This window comes from Enhydra lutris, unplaced genomic scaffold, assembly GCF_002288905.1.
Source record: "Enhydra lutris kenyoni isolate GAN:26980312 unplaced genomic scaffold, ASM228890v2 scaffoldscaffold34, whole genome shotgun sequence".
In the NCBI taxonomy this organism is placed as follows: Eukaryota; Metazoa; Chordata; class Mammalia; order Carnivora; family Mustelidae; genus Enhydra; species Enhydra lutris.
In genome coordinates this window covers 24,241,708-24,259,303 of record NW_019154118.1, presented here as the reverse complement: position 1 = coordinate 24,259,303, position 17,596 = coordinate 24,241,708, and the positions used below count along the sequence as shown (strand labels likewise).

The following is a 17,596-nucleotide window of genomic DNA, read 5'->3' as shown; positions in this document are numbered from 1 at the left end:
TCCCACATTGGACTCCCTGCTCAGCAGGGAGGCTGCTTCTCCCTCTCTCTGCCCCCCCTCCTGCTTGTGCATGCAGTCTCTCTCTCTTTCTCTCTCTCTCAGATAAAATCTTAAAAAAACCCCACAAAATTCTTTTCAACTTTAGCTGGGTTATTTTGTTTTGAATTTTAATATTGTACACCCTAATTTTTTTCTTATTTTTAAAAATGTTAGTGTTGCATTTTCTGCCTATTTTATGATCATTGAAAAACTAATGGGGCAATTATGAAACAATTTAATAAAATAACATGCTTTGTAAGAATGATCTTCCATTGTTCTTTGTTTGAGAAAATGTTCCTTTTCTAAGAATGGATTTCATATCCTATATAAATTTTCCTTTTAGAGAAAAAGGGAAATAGTCACTAATGCATTTTTCCCTATTTATCCTAATAACTGACATTGATTATATATCTGTCATATGTCAGACATCATGCCAAGCACTTATGCATAGTATTTTATATAATTCTTATACCAATTTTATGAACTGTGTGTTCCTGTTATCTTCATGTTTCAATGAGAAAGTGAATTACAAAATATAAATAAGTTGCCCCAAATTGCACAGCTATTAAGTGGTAGAACTTTGATCCAATTCCAGATCTGTTTGACACATACTTAACAATTATGATTACTTATGCCAAGCCCATCACGGGCACTCAGTAAATATTTATTGAAAAATGAATGTCAGGTATTAGTTGGCTTTAAAATAAATGTCAAGAATGTGTAGTCTGATTTACGTGTAATAAACAGAAGTTCATATGCTGCTAATTTCCCCCTTTTTTATAGGAGAAAAGACTGAAGGAAAGGGAAGCCAGAAGAGAAGCCAGTAAGAGACAAGCAAAGGTAAGGATTGATACTTTTTATGAAAAAAAATGTTGGTAGCATTGAGTGGGATTTAAAAACTCTCTTTTCCCTATGCATTTTATATTTATTTATACATCTTGTCATTCAAATTGGATATACTTCCATGTGTGCCTGTCCTTTACTTTCTCCTGTTCCTTTCTTTCCTCTGTAATGCAGGAGGAAAAGTACATACGATAGTTTGTGTATTGGCCACTGTCCTACTACTCCCAGCACCTTTTTTCATTCTATTTTGTGCCTATTAAATATGGAAGACGGTTGGCTTTGTGGGCCATGCTCGACAGGATTTTAAACCCTGCCATCCTTCGAATAGGCAGACAGCTGTGTGGACCCAACTCTGAAAGCACTGGTTGCTTCAGTTCCTGGGAGCATGTGCCTTCACTACTTTCTGTAGACAAAAATGTTTAGCAAATAGATATGCACAGTATCACGCATATATGTCCAGTTGTGAACACCATCCATGTGCAGCTATAATTTTTCTCTGGTGTGTTCGACACTGAGAAGGGCTCGGCTTCTACATTCTGAGGGCATTAAGTACAAATGATTTCCTAGAACCAAGACCCAGTAACGTATGTCATTTTTCATGCCATGTCTCATTGTGCTATGCCTGACTAGCCATGATTTCTTCTTGGCAGTTAGCAAAGATCCGACTCCCTTGAGTAAGCCCATAATATTCTTTGTCATTTTCTCCATGTTGGCCATAGCACTTAGAGAGCAAGTCAGAGATGATAACTCATTTTATAGTTCTGAAGTGGGAAGCAATTACTCTGCAGTGTAAGATGAAAAGACTGCTTATATTCAGTATTAAATATCACTCTGTCTTCAAAGGTGCCCGAAAACGAGAGCTATAGTGTGTGTGGCCTGACTGTGAAATCAGGTGGCGGATTCTGCATGTGCTTTTAAAATGCAGGCGTGCACTGTCACGGCATAGAAATTACATCTTAGGGGCTGCAGTGGGAAAAATTTAAATATAAGAAGAAAACTTTAAATCTAGCAAAAGCATTTGATATTTATGAATATTGCATGCTCAGCATAAAACTAAACTTATTTCACTAAGATGTTCTTTCACTTCTGCACATAAAATTATAAGATGACAGCTGTAGTCTGCAGCCAGAAGAAAACCCGCTTACTGTATTCCCTTTGTGCATATTCACGCACATTTGTGTGAATTACTAAAATGGCGTGTTTTACTCTTGTTGACACTGTGGCCTTCACCTGTGTAGTGGTTGGAGTCATGAATTGTTCTCACCTATGGGGCTGCCTCTTGGGCCTCCTCCTTCATCTTTCTATAAATTGGTGTACAGATGGATTTGGTTTGATGCTCTGCCAGCTGGGACATAAACAAAAAGTCTAGCAATAGCTGTCAGTTGGGTTTTTCCACTGGGCAGATCTCTGAAGGGAACTCCTCAAGCCAAGCCCACCCTTCCACTCCTTACCCCTTTAAATGTTTGTCCTCTATTTGTTCCTGACCTCTGGGAATGAAGACACCTCATTTCTGTCCAACCACTAATGCTTGGACTGGAAATAAATGGAAGAGGTGCTGCAGCTGCCATGACTTTGCTGCGAGGCCAGGAGCCCTCAGTAAACAGAGGCTGTGCTTTGGTCATGCTCACAGCCTCAACTGATGGCTCACGGGTGGCAGCCCTCTTGTAAGAGTGATTTCAGAGGGATGAGGGGCCGGATTGTAGCCAGGACTCAGACATTCCACGAGGCACCAAGGACTGGCAGCAGTGACAGATTCAGGCTAATGGTTGGAGCCCCGCACAATTAGTTTGGATCTTCCTTTTTGCGGCTCACTTCTTTTCAGATGAAAGTGGTGGGATGAATGCTCCCATGGCTTTCCAGGTGCCCCTGTGGAAACAGACCCAGAAGATGTTATTGGGAATGACTCTATAAAAAGAGGTGATGGCCCTGTGTTTTGTGATGTCTAAGAAGAAATACGTGGTGTGAATTATCAGGTGTCCTTATTGTCTTTGTGCTTGTGCTTTAAATGATGGATAATTAAGTTTTAAAGTAAACTTTATCCTCTCTTTGCTATATTTGCACATAATCATTCTGTGACTTGTGGCTGTTCCTTCTGATGCCCTTTGGTCAACTTCAGGCCAGGGCATCTTTCAATTGCTGAACCTACAAGATAGCCACAAGATCCCTTAGTGGTGAAAGGAAGTGGTCTTTGCAGACCTGCTGTACCAGGACTCTTAGTTGTACCCATTTAGAGCTCTGTAGAGAATCAATGCACAGGAGCTGACAGTACGAGAAAGGGAGACTCCCTTTTGACCTTGTTTTATGCTTCATTCGGCCTCATGTTAGATGAGGAGGAATGTAGAAGACACAGAATATTGTTTTTAATTTGAAAAAATACTGTTCGAATGAAAGTTAATGGATCTGTCTTTATTTCCCCCAAAATGTGAAGGTTTAATGATAATGTGAGGTTTCAGTTTTATAAATGATGATTGGTGGTTATCTCTTCCAACATAGTATTCCTAAGAAACATTGTTTTGAAGATGGGAGTACAGTGAAACAAAGTTGGAATGGACCTTTCAGCAATCTGCTGCTACTCTTTGTTAAAAGATAGATCTGAGATTCGCATGGAAAATGTGACGTGCAGTGCAAGAGGAGGAGGCAAACATGAAGTTGGAACCCCCGAGGTTTTCTGGGTCCCCAGGGCTTAGTGATCTGGAACATAGAGGTCTTTGGAGTATCAAAACTTGGTTTAGCAGAGAAATATTTGAACTGCAAAATGGGCTTTTTACTTTACCAGAATGTTGTGTGTTCTTATAACTTAGAAATTTTAAACTGAGATGTGAAAAAAACAGTTGTAGCTATGAGCAATAGATCCCATGGCTCCTTAGGTTCAGGGAAGTGACATAATCCTGGAAATACAGCCTCACCTCACCCTTCAGTGTGATTTCCTCACGGAAATGTCTGGAATGGTTTTGCCAAAATGTAAAGAAGGGAAAAACAGTGCTGAAACTTGAGGAAATAGATCCCCAGAAATACCTCAGAAAGTAGAATTTATTAAACAGAAGCATGAGGTTGGTAAAAGTGAACACTGAGTGTGGAAGAATAAAGAGTAGGAAGCAGCTCAGAGGCACTTAATCACCGGGAAATTACACGTGGCCTGAACATATTACAGATGCTTATAGTCATTTGTTAAACGTGGGAAAAATTTTGTTTTTTTTAAAGATTTTATTTATTTATTTGACAGATCACAAGTAGGCAGAGAGGCAGGCAGAGAGAGAGAGGTGGAGGCAGGCTCCCTGCTGAGCAGAGAGCCCGATGTGGGGCTCGATCCCAGGACCCTGGGATCATGACCTAAGCTGAAGGCAGACGCTCTAACCCACTGAACCACCCAGGCGCCCCACGTGGGGAAAATTTTATCAAAATAACTAAAATGATATCCTTTGTTTTGAGGTTGAAGTTTTACAGTCATAAACTTCAGCTTAATTTTCTCTGGTTTTTATTGCCTTACTTAATAAGCAATAAAGTGACCCTGGGACACTTTATATATTTGGTTAACAAATAGTAGACATAGGAAACAGTTTTTTGGATACCTGAGGTGGTATCAATTAGTTCTTTGAAGATATAGGATCCAAAGAAGTAGGAGTTGTGTAACTTTAGAACGTGAGTAGACCTGAGAGATGGTCTGGAGTGGTTTCCTCGTCTACTAGTCTATCATATCTTTTTTTCTGGCCACTAATAGTTTTACACAGATAAGTTGTATATATTCATTCTGAGAGGACCATTTATTTATTTATTTATTGGCTTTGGAATATCCTTTTATTTATGAAATAATGATGATTTTAAGAAGTCATCATTACTCGACAAAGTAAAAATCCTCTGTCAATCCTTTGAAATCTTATTTGAACTTTTCCTGGTCCATGACATTGATGAATGTGGCCTCCACTGAGCTCCTCCAGTAGTTTGGGTTGTGAACAGTACACTGAGTGCCTAGGTGTTCTATGGAGGTGTTTGGGCAGGACCCTGAGCTCCCACTCTGCCTTCATTCAGAGCAGCTCCATCTTTTCCTTCATGTATACTAAGCTTCCCAGGGAGCTTTTGTTTGAAATAGTGGCTCTACTTAAATACATACATACTTAATATTAAATAAATTAAGTCTAAAAGCAAGTAAATGACTTACCCCTGTCACTGACTTCCTTGGTGGCAGAAATGATGTGTGTACTTGGCTCTCTGCATCCTCATTCCCTGTTACTGTTACTGCTCCATGGTCCTTCGATATGATAATTTTTACCCCTTTTGTTTTATATCATTTTTCTTTAAAACCTGGCTTAGGTACATGAGCTAGCAGCTGCTTATAGAAAATGACTGGTAGCAAATCTATGAAACGAGAACTCAGCTGGCCCTAGGAAGTGGGCTGTCTCCATGTTCTTCTCACCATGTGTCAGATGAAGGGAGTAGATGACACAGTCACTTGTAATCATATTTACATTTTTGTGCTCCCATATAATCTTGATCTGAGCCGAGATATGTAACAAAAATGTATGTATTGTACTTAGTATAGTTCCTAATATGGGACCTCAGCCTTTCTCAACATTCATGGGAGAACTCCTTTGTTTTCTCTCACATCTTACTGCAGTCTTACCGGCTGAAGGATTATCTTTCCTTAGAGAACTACAAATAGACATTAATAAATGATGGTAATGGTCATTCCTAGGTCTTAAGCCTCCACATTTATTCCTTTTTGGCGGTATCTTATTGACTGACACCAAGTTAAAATTTTTCATTTTGGGGGGAAATTTCTCCTCGTTCCATCTATTTTATATAACTCTTACACCCCCTCCCATTTTCCTCTTTTTTTCTGACATTTCATAGTTTTGAGAATTTACTGGTCTCTTTCTTTGTTTTCTAATTCGGTTAGAATTTCAAGGGCTCTAGAGGGTCAGTTTATTTTGAACCAAGCAACTTTTGATAAAATTAAAAGCAAGATAATGGAAACATAAGTTTGTTTATAGTCCCAGTTTCCAGAGAAAGCAAAGGTCCTCCCTAAAAGTAAATAGCTCTCACATTTGAAGGGACTGAACCCTTCTAGGCTGCCCTTTGCTGCCCTGATACAATCACTTACTTAATGGTGCCCTAAATGAGTCATTCTCTTTCTCTGAGCAAACTGCTCAAATAATACCTTGTTTTAGTGCTATAATAAGACCCATTATGCTGTCCTTCTACTTTTTAAATAAGTAACAGAGTCTTTTAGATGACATGCTTTTTCCCTTTAATATCTACCCAAGTGAGCAATGAAAGCCCAAATAGGTTTAGCATTTATTATGATTCTAGTATTGATTTGGTTTTGCATTGAAATTAATGTAATGACCCTTTTCTTTTCCTTTCTTTTTCTTCCTCTTCTCTTTTTATTTCTTTTCTTTCCTTTCATTTCCTTTTTTCTTCCCTTTTCTCTTTTCTTTTCCTTCCCACTCTTCCCCTCCTTGCCCTTCCCTTCCCTTTCTCTTTCTTTCTTGATAATGAAGAAGGGGATTACTAAATTGGAACTTTTAACTATGTAGATCACTTAAGAGATGCTTTCAGTCTCCCATTGTCAGAGAATTGTCCTCCAGTCATGAAGATTTAAAGTTAACTGTGGGACAAAAAACAGTGCTGGTTATAATACTTCCACATGGTGAATACATGCTGTTCTTCTAAGACTCACCTTTAGGTCCTCCCTTTTATGAACACTTTTCTGACCACCTCGGATAAAATGGACCTTCGTTTTTAAAACTCCCATTTCAGTCTCCTGTATGCAGCTTCTGATGCTTTATGGCACTTAGTTGGATACGTGTCTGTCTTTCCTGTTCAGTTCTAAGTACGGTTCTTGGTGTCTTCCTCTCAGGGGGTGTTTCATGATAAGCACTTGATAAATGTTTGAATGAATGACTGAGTGGGTGAAGGAATGGCTTAATGGGATACAGGGCACAGACTTAAACGTTCTTTTGAAGTATTGTTTATTGCTGTAAGACACGTAAGATTCACTCTTTTAGCCGTCTCTAAGTGCACTGTTTGGCGTTAATTCCATTCACATTGCTGTACATCCACCACCACTCCCCATTTCCAGAACCTCATCCTGGATGAAGATCTGTGCCCGTGAAATATTAACTCTTCATTCCCACCTCCCCACTCCCACCCCAGAATACAAACCTTTAAAGAGAAGACTCTTATATTCCATATCATTATTTTTTAAATGAGAAAGTGAAGGGTTTTTATGAGTAGGTGCTTCTTCCAAGATCTTACAGTTAAATAACTGGCTACAGTTAAACTCCAGACCTCTGGGTGCTAATGTGTGTGTTTTTCATTCTACCTTAAACTCCCTTCCCCGCAGTATAACAATACAGGAAATACCAAAGAGCACTGTAATTTAGAATTTTATTAGATTTATTTAAGGTGTCATGTATAAAAATATAACAAAAGCAAGTTATTAATACCATATTCTCAGTCACAGTCTCAACGCATATTAAAGACTATAACTCAAGTAATACTGAAAGTTTCAGTAACATCAATGTTGTTTATCAAAAAGATTTTGGTAAAGAATATCCCCCTTTTTTTTTCTGTAGAATACATAGGAATTGTAATAGGAACTTGAATTTGGGATACAATTTATATGGACATTGTAAAATGTAACAGTAATTAGCAGCTGCTGTCATACATTGATTGTATGCTGTTTACAAATACTGCAATTAAAGAAAGGCTCTATGTGCATTATTGCTTTAAGCCTCACAAATAGCACCGTGAGTTAAGTGGTAGTTATTATCTTCATTTTGTTAATGAGGAAGTTGAGGCTTAGGAAGTTTATGCTGCTTTCTGAAGATCACAGAGCTGGGCTATAGCAGAGTCTAAACTCACGTCTGCTGTACAGGACTCAGAGCCTGGACAAGCAAGCATTGGGCCATGCTGTTACCTCATTTCCAAGGGAGTAAAGAGCTTAAAGAATATGAGAATCTTAAAAGCTAAAGCAGACATTGGAAATAAACAGATTTTTTCTCCTAAAGTCGCCCTTTTTATCTGCATTTAGTTCCATCTTACAGTAGGTACTAAGAAACAGCCATGGGCTGTTAGAGAGTAGTGTTGATTTCCTATTAGTTTCTGTATATCAACATAATCTCAATAACAGTCTTTTCTTATGAATGAACTATTATGAGATAAATTACCATTATTTTCAGCCTTGGAGATCAGTTAAACATGCCATATTCTTCTTTACTTCTTTTATACAAGTTTTTCTCTCCCTGAGCTATCCTCTCCTTTTCTTTCTGCTCTACTGTACTTTTTATACATTATTTTGCTTTGATTCTTGGTGATTTTTTTTTTCTCATCTGTAAACTCTTTGAGATCAGCAACTGAGTTTTTTCACAGTAGCTGGCACGTAGTAAATGCTTGTAAGTTTTTATTGAATCAAGGAAATGCAGGCGTATTCATTCTTAAAGTTTAGTATTTACATGTTAATGCTGTGTCGGTCACAGTCTCTTTGAAACCCAGGGGCTGGGCCCATAGAATACAGTGGAGTTGCAATAAATTTAAATTTGTGCCAGATGGGATGCACTCCTGACACCCTGGGCTCTTCACGGTGCTGCTCCTTGTTTATCACCACTTCAAACAAATCCATTAACCTGTACTAAGGTTATAGGTCTTAATATTAAAACAGAATGTAATGAATTGCAAGTGGTCAGCATCTCTTTAGAATATTTGACCAATATTCAGTTTGCTAAGAATTTGATAATCTTAAAGGTTGAAATGTCCTAATACGTACTTAATGGTTTTCCTTTTCTTCCCTCCTTTTATCTAGTTTAGAATATACAAAGCTCCTGTACCTTATCGGTGATAGAAGGGATAGTCTATGGCAGTTTGGTCCTGATTTTCACCTTCTCTGTTGACTTTGGAGCCTTATTAACCTCATAAAAGTTGTGACTTCACTCTGTCTTCTAGTACCTTGCTCATAAATATTTGTTGATCGACCAAAACAGGGAATTCTGTTAAAACTTCTCTGTTGGCAGTGTTGTGGTGAATATTGTATTTGGTGGCCTTAAACATGGTTTGCCTAAAGAATTAGTACCTAATTCACATGTGGTTAGACCGTGAGAAAGCGAAGACTCAGATCCGGGTCTGTGTCTACCTCCTAATTTGTAACCACTGAGAGCTGAGCAGTGGGTTTTAAAGTTAAGGGTGATTGTAAACCTGCACTTTGCCAGCTGTGAGCCCCGAGAACAAGAAGGAATTTTTTAGAAAACAAGTCAGGGTTGTTGCTTTTAAACTTGCAATGCAATTCCAGGTTAATTTGAGACAATTTTTGAAAGAGCATTTTAATGACTAATTCAGGTGTTTCTTCTAATACTTCTTAAGGAATGTTGTTTCTTTTGTAAAGCATGCAAAATAAAATGTTATAACCAGGTAACAGTTTAGGAAAAATAGTCTCAAAACACATTTGAATATAAGATGCCTAAAAAAGCACTTGTGTGCTTATGCATATGCACTCTCTCTCTCTCTCTCTCTCTCTCTCTCTCTCTCTCGTGTGTGTGTGTGTGTGTATCAGTACATACTTATATATGTATATATTATCCCTTTCTAGGTATTAATGATAATTGTATTGTTAAATGCTCTAATGGACTCTGGTCATTTGGTTGGTCATTTAGGTCCATTCCAATACATTAGGACTCAGTTCAGATTGGACCAAAACAGAATAAGTCAATCTCTCTGGTGCATTTTAACTCAGTTGTGCTTTATTATGCTTAATACCAAGTTAGAGATAATTTGACATTTATATGCTTGAGTTGGTGGTTTGTAGAAACATCTCTGACAGAACAAATCAACTGTCTGAATCGTTGTGGTCAGTTGGTAATTGTGTGGTCATTAACACATACCCTCCTTTGTAGAAGCTGTTGTGAGCATGTGTACATATGTGTGGCCATCTTGATTATGGAGGCTGATGCTTAGAATCATTGATCCATATTTTTATATGTATTACCATTCACTAATGATGTGCATGATAACGTTGGCTATAAAGCTTTTAGTGTCTTTTGGGAGATTATACTGTCATAATTTCTTACAGTATACAAAAATCACAAATTACTGGCATGGAAAAAGTGCACGTGGGTCCTTTTCTCCTTTCTTGTTAATGTTATGCTTCACAACTCCGAATCCTTTCATTTATACTGGGAAATAGAGAATACCATAAATCTTGATTTTAATGATTCTCAGAGTGTGGGTTCTCCATGTTATTGCTAGAGATTTTTTCAAATTCTCATAAATATCCCAAAATGAATTAGCTATAACATATATATCACATATATCTCATATGCATTTTATATATATACATATATATATAATTACCTAAAAGTATGTAATGGCTGTTAAGATGATCAAAATATGAATTTGTATTGCTAAATTCATAGTACCTTTTTGTCTTTTCTTAAATGACACACCAAATGTAGAGTTGTCACCTTGTACACGGTTTAGTGTTCAATGTCCTCTTTTATCAGAAGAGGTGGAAATCAGCAGAATGGTGTGTAAACAGCTCCAGCCATACTTGTAACACTTAGAATTTAAGACCATCTGTGGCAGGGAGAACAGAGAGGAGGAGGATGGCGATATTTCTTAAGAAGGCTGTCCCCAGTCTCTTAAATGAGGAAGTTGGGTAAAGGGAATAATAAAAAAAAAAAAAAGAAATGGAATACAGGAAAAAGAAAATGGGGATATGTTTTATGCTCAGCCCTAAAGATTTTGGAGATGGGTAAGAGAATGAAGCTGATTCCCAGTTTTCAAGTATTTCTCGTATCCACTAGTGTGGTGTGAAACACTTTTTTTGTAAATAAGGAAAGCTCTTCGGGGGATGAACTTTAACTCGCCTTGGTGTTGGGAGTGAGCTATAGAGTGGCCGTGTTTTCCTGCCCCTTCTTGAAGCCGTAAAGACTTGTGTTGGAGAGAACTGTAAGCCAGTGTTCGAAAGAGAAAAGTGGCTAGAAGAATTTGTTCCTGGAGATAATCAAATATACTGAAAATAGCATGTTTTCTTACTGACACCTTTTTTTTTTCCCCAATTCTCTAATGAATTTTATATGAAATGCTTTGTGACCATGAAGCTTTAATTAGGTAATCTTACTGTTGTTATTCTTACAGTTATTGTTACCAGCAACATTAACTAATTTCCTATTTCCCATGTGCTCTTTTTTTTGTGTAAAGTTGTAGCCAGGTGTCTGTAGTGTTTTGCATTGGAATATCTTTCCCTTTGCTTAGTAGCTCTTTATTATTGATATATATTATAGGATCCAAAGGTTTCTTGACTTGAAGAGAACTCTAGAATTTCCTGTTTATAGACTATATTGTTGTAAATTGTTGACACCATCACAGTGTTTTATCCTTTTCAAAATGCTGCCATCAAGGTTTATCATTTTATGTAATAAGTGGAATCATTACGGTCATCTGACAGTTGCAAAAGCTTTACTACAGAGAAGCCAGGTAAATAAGTGACTTGGTTAAGGTCGTACACCTAATTTAGAAGGTTAAAAAAAACCCTCTGATTTCTGTTTCAGGATCTGAAAGGCAGAGGTCTTCTGGTAATGTTGAAGGGTTTATCTGTTTTCTGTCCTTCAGATTGTACATTAATAAATCTCAGCCTGAATGCCTTGAGCATTATCTACAATGTTCAGGAGAAAGTGGTATTAAATTATGAGGTCTGGAACTTATCTCTGCTTCTTGTCCTAAATCACGGCATATTTAGCTGCAAAATCACAGTATTCCTCTAAGCTTTCTTTTCCTGATGAATAGCACAACTCCTTGGGAGAGATGTTTAGCAGTGTCTGCAAAGCTGGACTTACGCTACCCAGGGCTCCACACTTGCCCTCTTAGGTATAAACCCAAGAGTAATGCAGAGATGTTGCCTAAAAAGATGCTTCTAGAGCAGCATATTTATAATCCTCAGATTTTGGAACTAACCCATATTGAAGAGTAGATAAATTCTGTGTACGGATACAATGGGATATTATATACAGTTATGAATTATTACTACATGCAGTAACAAGGACAAATTTTACAAATAATTTTTTTAAAGTTTTTATCTATTTATTTGAGAGAGAGAGAGGGTGAGAGCATGAGTAGGGAGCAGGCACAGGTACAGGGAAAAGCAGATTCCCCATCGAGCAGGGAGCCCAATGTGGGACTCCATCCCAGTATCCCATCCCAGGGATCATGACCTAAGCTGAAGGCAGACACTTAACTGACTGAGCCACCCAGGTGCCCCAAATTTTCCAAATATTGAGCAAAATAAGCCAGACACAAAAGAGTAAATACTATGGTATCCCATTTATATAAAGTTCTTTTGTTTGTTTTAAAGTAAAACCAACGTTGGGGATTAGACAGGATAATGGGGTTACCTTTGGAGAAAAGAGGGAATTATTACTGAGAAAAATATTTGAGGGGGAATGCTGGAGAACTTGGGAATGTTCTGAGTTCTTATTTTGGGTGGTAGATACATGGGAATATTCTCTTTATGAAATTTCATCAAGCTTTATGCTTATAATTTTATTGTACTTTCCTGAATGTAGGTCATACTTAAAAAGGTTATCTTGGAAAATGACATGGTATACTAGATCTCTATATGTGCTTTCAGTCTACATGTTTTAATTTGTGGATTTAGGAATATATAGGGTATTTGAATAGTACTTATAACTCCAGAACTATTGGGAGCCTTTGTCCCTCGAGTCATCCATGTTTTATGAAAGCTATGAAAGAAAATTAATAATTTATGTCCTTCAAATAATACATTTCCTTTTTAAATCTCCTTGTTCCAAGAAGTATTATATTTTACCTCCTAAAACTCATAAAACAATTTCTCCAGAATGAGAAAATAATATTCTTATGATTCCCATGCAAATTAAAAAGAAAAATGGATATTTTCTAAAAGGGGCATAGTACATTGTGCCCTTCAGACACCTTTAACCTCCTCACCACCCCAGTGAATTTTCCAATTTCTACACCAAATTGTTGGGCGTTTTAGTGGCCTTAGAATGTTGTCTAGTTCTCTACTGTTCTTGCCAGCCGAGAGAACCCTGAGAGCTGTTGAAATTGGACTTTATTTCACACAGTGAACACAAGGGTTGATGAAATGGACGTTGGTACGAGTGGTCCCTGCTTGTACTGTTTTAACTTCATAAATTGGAATGTGCGCATAACTGTCCACAGAAATTGAGAAATATTCAGAACTTGAAGGCTTATTTAATCAAAGAAGTTATTATTTTCCCATAAGTAGGCTCAAGGAGGAAGTAGGCTTTGTTACCATAGCTTTGTTTTATCTTACTTCTGGATCAAATGTCAAGCTTTGAAAATGCTGCAGAAATAGTGTATTCATGATCCAAAAGTTCCTTTATCAAGAATCATACTGTTTGTCTGTCTTTTGACTATAATCACTGCTAGAACTAAGACCGATTTTTTTATTTTACCCATCTTGATTTTCAGCTGTGTACATCAGTTTTCCTCCTTATTACAGACACACTGGATTTTTATTTCATAAAGTCCTCTCATTTCCTTCAGTTGGAAATGATATACACTCTCAAGCTTATCCATTTATTTATATTAGTGCAGCTTTCTTTGGAAATGAGGAAGTATATGGTCATAGGGCATCAGCTTCATTGAAGTGGTTTTAACATGATTCTTACCTAAATTCTAAACATGACTGCTGTTGATTGCTATCTCCTGGCATCCATCTAGCCCTGAGATTTTTGCCCTTCTCAGTATAGCTGACACATGGAATTTTTGTGGTGTTCCTTTGAAGATAACAGAAAGTGAAAGAAAGAAAAAATACTAAGTCCTATCTAAGTAAAAGAGAAAATTAAGAGTGAATGGTAGTACAGTGTGCACTGTGAGTTCATCAGTAATGTTAGATCAGAGATTGGGGGCTTAAGATCAGCTTTTAGCACTAACTGCCAGGTTGTTAGAGCTTTCCCCCAAAGAGCGTGAGATTTGGAAATGAAAGACCCAGGGTCCGTTCTTTCCAGTAAGCTCCAAACTCCAGGGCAGCCATTTTTCCTCTGAGCCTCATTTTCCTCTTTTGTAGAATAACAGCAGTGATGTTGCCTGTGTTATCAGTCTTCCAGGTCTCTTGTGCAGACAATAACTGTGTAAAGGCTTGGTGAGCTATGAGTCACTCTAAAGAATGTTAGCCGTCATTATCAGTGTTATTATATGTTGCCTTTTTAGCAGGCTTGTCTGGAATTAGCCAAGATCTACACCAGTAGCTCAGCCAAGCCTGGAGTGTGTTAAGCCCCCATCACTGAAGGTTGTCCCAGAGTGCGGCTGCTTAGCTCCTCCTCCGCTTCTTCCCTCGGAATATCTGGGGCAGAGGGCTTATTGGCATGCGTTCCTGCAGTATATATGTATATAATTAAGGTATGAGTGCCACTCCTTTAAGAGCCACTGTCCAAAGCCAGATGCACACTTTTGTACTTGCATACAATCCTGAGCTGCTAAGCCTTTTCTATTTTTGGTTTGGCTTATGCCACTGTGGCAGAATGTCTATTTGAAACACTTGAATAAATGCAAGCTTAGTCTCTTGAGTCAGTCTGTAACCCAGCATGACCAGCTCTAGTTCTCCCTCAGTGTATCTGACTGCATGTAGATTGGCATCAGAGAAAAATCTGCTTTTGTTCTTGCCCTGAAATCTCATGCACAGCCTCTAAACTAGTGCTGGGGTATATGGGAATGAGATTATGAGAGCTGTGTTGTCCACAACGTTGTAAAAGATAGAGACCACGAGGATTTGGCTTCTCCGTGCCATATACACAGAAGTCCTAGGTTTGTTCAGCTCACTGGAGGAAAGAGGGAGGCCTGGAAGTGACCACACTGGGAGGAAGTGGCTCTGGTTTGTTAGGTAGAATCGGTGTTCAATGGACCTAGAGGATCCAGTGGGCTGGGAGCCTGATTTCTGTGCCACGAGTAGATCACTTTGTGGCCTTGAGCACATTTCTCAACTTGCTTAAAGTGTTTTGGGCTGGATGTTCTGCTTGGCGCCTTTCACCTCTATAATTCTGATGTCCTTTTTCATTCAGGAGCTGATCAATCATTCTCTATCATTTTTAGATCCTTTCTAACCTTCCCACATAATTCTGGCAGGTGCATTGTCTGTTCTGTGTAGTATTTTCACCAGTGAGGCTCAGGTCGTGATCTCAGGGTCATGAAATTGAGCCGCTCATTGGGCCGCTTGGTGGGGAGTCTGCTTGAGATTCTTTCTTCCTCTCCCTTTGCCCCTCCCATTCATGTTCTTGCTCTCTCTCACTCTCAAATAACTAAATCCTAAAGGAAAAGAAAAAGAAATACGCCAAGATTGCAGCCTTTACAGTGTAAGGGGTTTAACTAGTGCTCTTGGGGTTTGCGCAAGCGTATGATATGAGAAGGTTTTTACTGCCATAAAGTGGAATAGCAAGAGCTTGGAAGGAGAAAGTTGGCAGATCACAGAGGATCTTGAAGGCCTCGTTAAAGATTTGGGCTGATTCAGGAGAGTGTGGGGATGTGGTGAAGATTTTGTGGAGAGGTTCAGTGTCAATGGGAGCATGACCCTAGAAATGGTCATTCATTTAATTCATACATATTTCTTGAGTGCCTACTGTGTGTGATTGAACATAATTCCAAGATAGAATTAACCTTCCCTTAAGGAACTACAAATCTAATGGAAAACATTTTTAAGAGTACCACGTAATGAATGCTATGGACAAGTTTTGTGAGGTATGTCCATATATAATGCTTGAAGCCAAAGGGGAAGAAATGAAGCATTTATATTGTGCTTTCCATGTGTCAGAGACCATTTCACGTGCTTTTCATGGATTTTTTAAAATGTATTTTAGTATATGTACTTTAGCCTTTGAAGTTATAGCTAATAATATTGTCATCCCCATTTAATAGATGAAGAAATTTCAGCATAGGAAGGTTGTACACTTCGTTGTCTGTAGTGATTGAGGATTCCAGTGTAGTGTGAATCCAGAGAGTGGATGAGAGAGCCAGGTGACAAATCCTTGGGAACAGTATTCTCCGCAGCATAGGCAGATAAAAAGCATTCAGGACAAATGAAAAGATAGTATTAGACAGATTAGAGGAGAGGAAGGGAAATTGGTATATTGGTCTATGAAGTATTGAGAGAGAACTTAAAGAAGGGCCTGGTTAAGAGTGTTTAAATACTACAGAGAGAAGAAATAAGAGGAGAACTGAAAACAGACAGGGCTTGATGATTAGAATATCATTATGATCTTTCTTATCAGGATTAATTTTATTTGCTTCGCGTGGTTGGATTTCAGGGCTTGGACAGCTCGGGAAATCAGGAGACCATTTTAGGAGTTGAGATGTTAAGAAATGATGGCATGGGTATCACGGTAAGTGTAAGAATAATGAGGAAAGGTTGTTTTGTTCATAGGATTCAAGAATAAACTGTTAAAAATTGGAGGCAGATGGGGGGACTGGGAAAGAGAAGTCAGATTGCCCTGAGGTTTCCTAAACTTGGCACCTCTCACACACTGACTGCATTAGGGAGTGTAAAGATTGGTAACAGAGGGCCATTTTTAATAGCCAGTATTAAACTGCTGTGTAGCTTACAACTGTGCTAAGGCATTTTATTTACTACTCACAGGTAGGTATTCTCAACACAGTTTGACAGATGAGAGACCTACAGCTTAAAGAAATTAAATATATTTGCCCTAGGACCGACATTTAGTAAGTGACTATCTGAGTCTCAACTCTTGCATTTAACTTCTGTTCTGGCAGGCAGATCTGGTAAAAGAGATAAAATATTGGACATGATTATAGTAGCAGAACCACTCATGGGTGAACAAGGTGCAAACAATTCAGAAGTTGGAGAGGTTGTTTCTGACTTAACAGGATTCAAAAAAGAGAGCGTCCCAGTAAGATGCAGCAATAAATCAGGTTAAGTGTTCTTGAATGTCCATTAATTGTAGTGTACCATAGAAATATTATATTGACAGTAAGTGGGCTTGAATATACTAAGTTGGCATCAAACAGAAGCCAGGAGCTTTAAATCACAAGTTATTACCAACAGAATTTTCTGGGGGTAAGGTAGAGATTGTCAAAGTGGGGAGGAGTACAGGTTGAGGCTGGATATAGAGGACCTTGACTATTATAGCAAGTAGAATGTACTTTGTTAGTGCGTGGCAGAACGCTGTGAAGAATTGAGAACATAAGCGTGCTTATGAATGCCGCTCATGTTGTGACATTTTTGCTTATGTATAGATAGAATAGTCGGGGTAGAAAGTTGGAACTTTGAAGAATGAACCAAAACTTCGTTTGATTCTTCACTTTGGGAGGGTTTAGTATACATTTAAACAAATAATTAATTTTAAAAATTGAAATTTAATGTCATCACTGATATAGTACCCCACTTTTTTGAAATTTGACCACCATAGTAAAAAAACAGTAAAACCAGGAGTGAACAAAAAGCTTCTGGCCCACCTGTGTAGGAGTTGCAGGACCTGGGCACTGAGCACATGCATTCTGGCTGTAGGGAAGGCCTGCACCCCTTCCACACTGATGTGCATTGTAGTCACATTCTAACGAACCTGGGTTTGTGGGTTATGGAGCTCCAGAGGGTAAATAGCAGAGTAGAACAGGTAGTTTGTTAAAGGACACTCCCCTGTTTAATCAGTGAAATGAGATCCCTATCATCAAGGAACATTAATAGCAAAACAAACAGATGGCATGATTGAGAAAC

At 38.3% G+C, this 17,596-nt stretch overlaps 1 protein-coding gene across 1 annotated transcript in view; it reads left to right on the top strand.

The window, feature by feature from the left end:
* The window catches only part of LOC111153748 (DEAD-box helicase 10), a 270,832-nt gene that overhangs the window by 166,540 nt on the left and 86,696 nt on the right, over window positions 1-17,596 (top strand). The window contains exon 16 of the mRNA XM_022512954.1: window positions 823-879. Within this exon, the coding sequence (XP_022368662.1) occupies window positions 823-879 (57 nt within the window). The remainder of the gene's footprint in view (window positions 1-822; window positions 880-17,596) is intronic.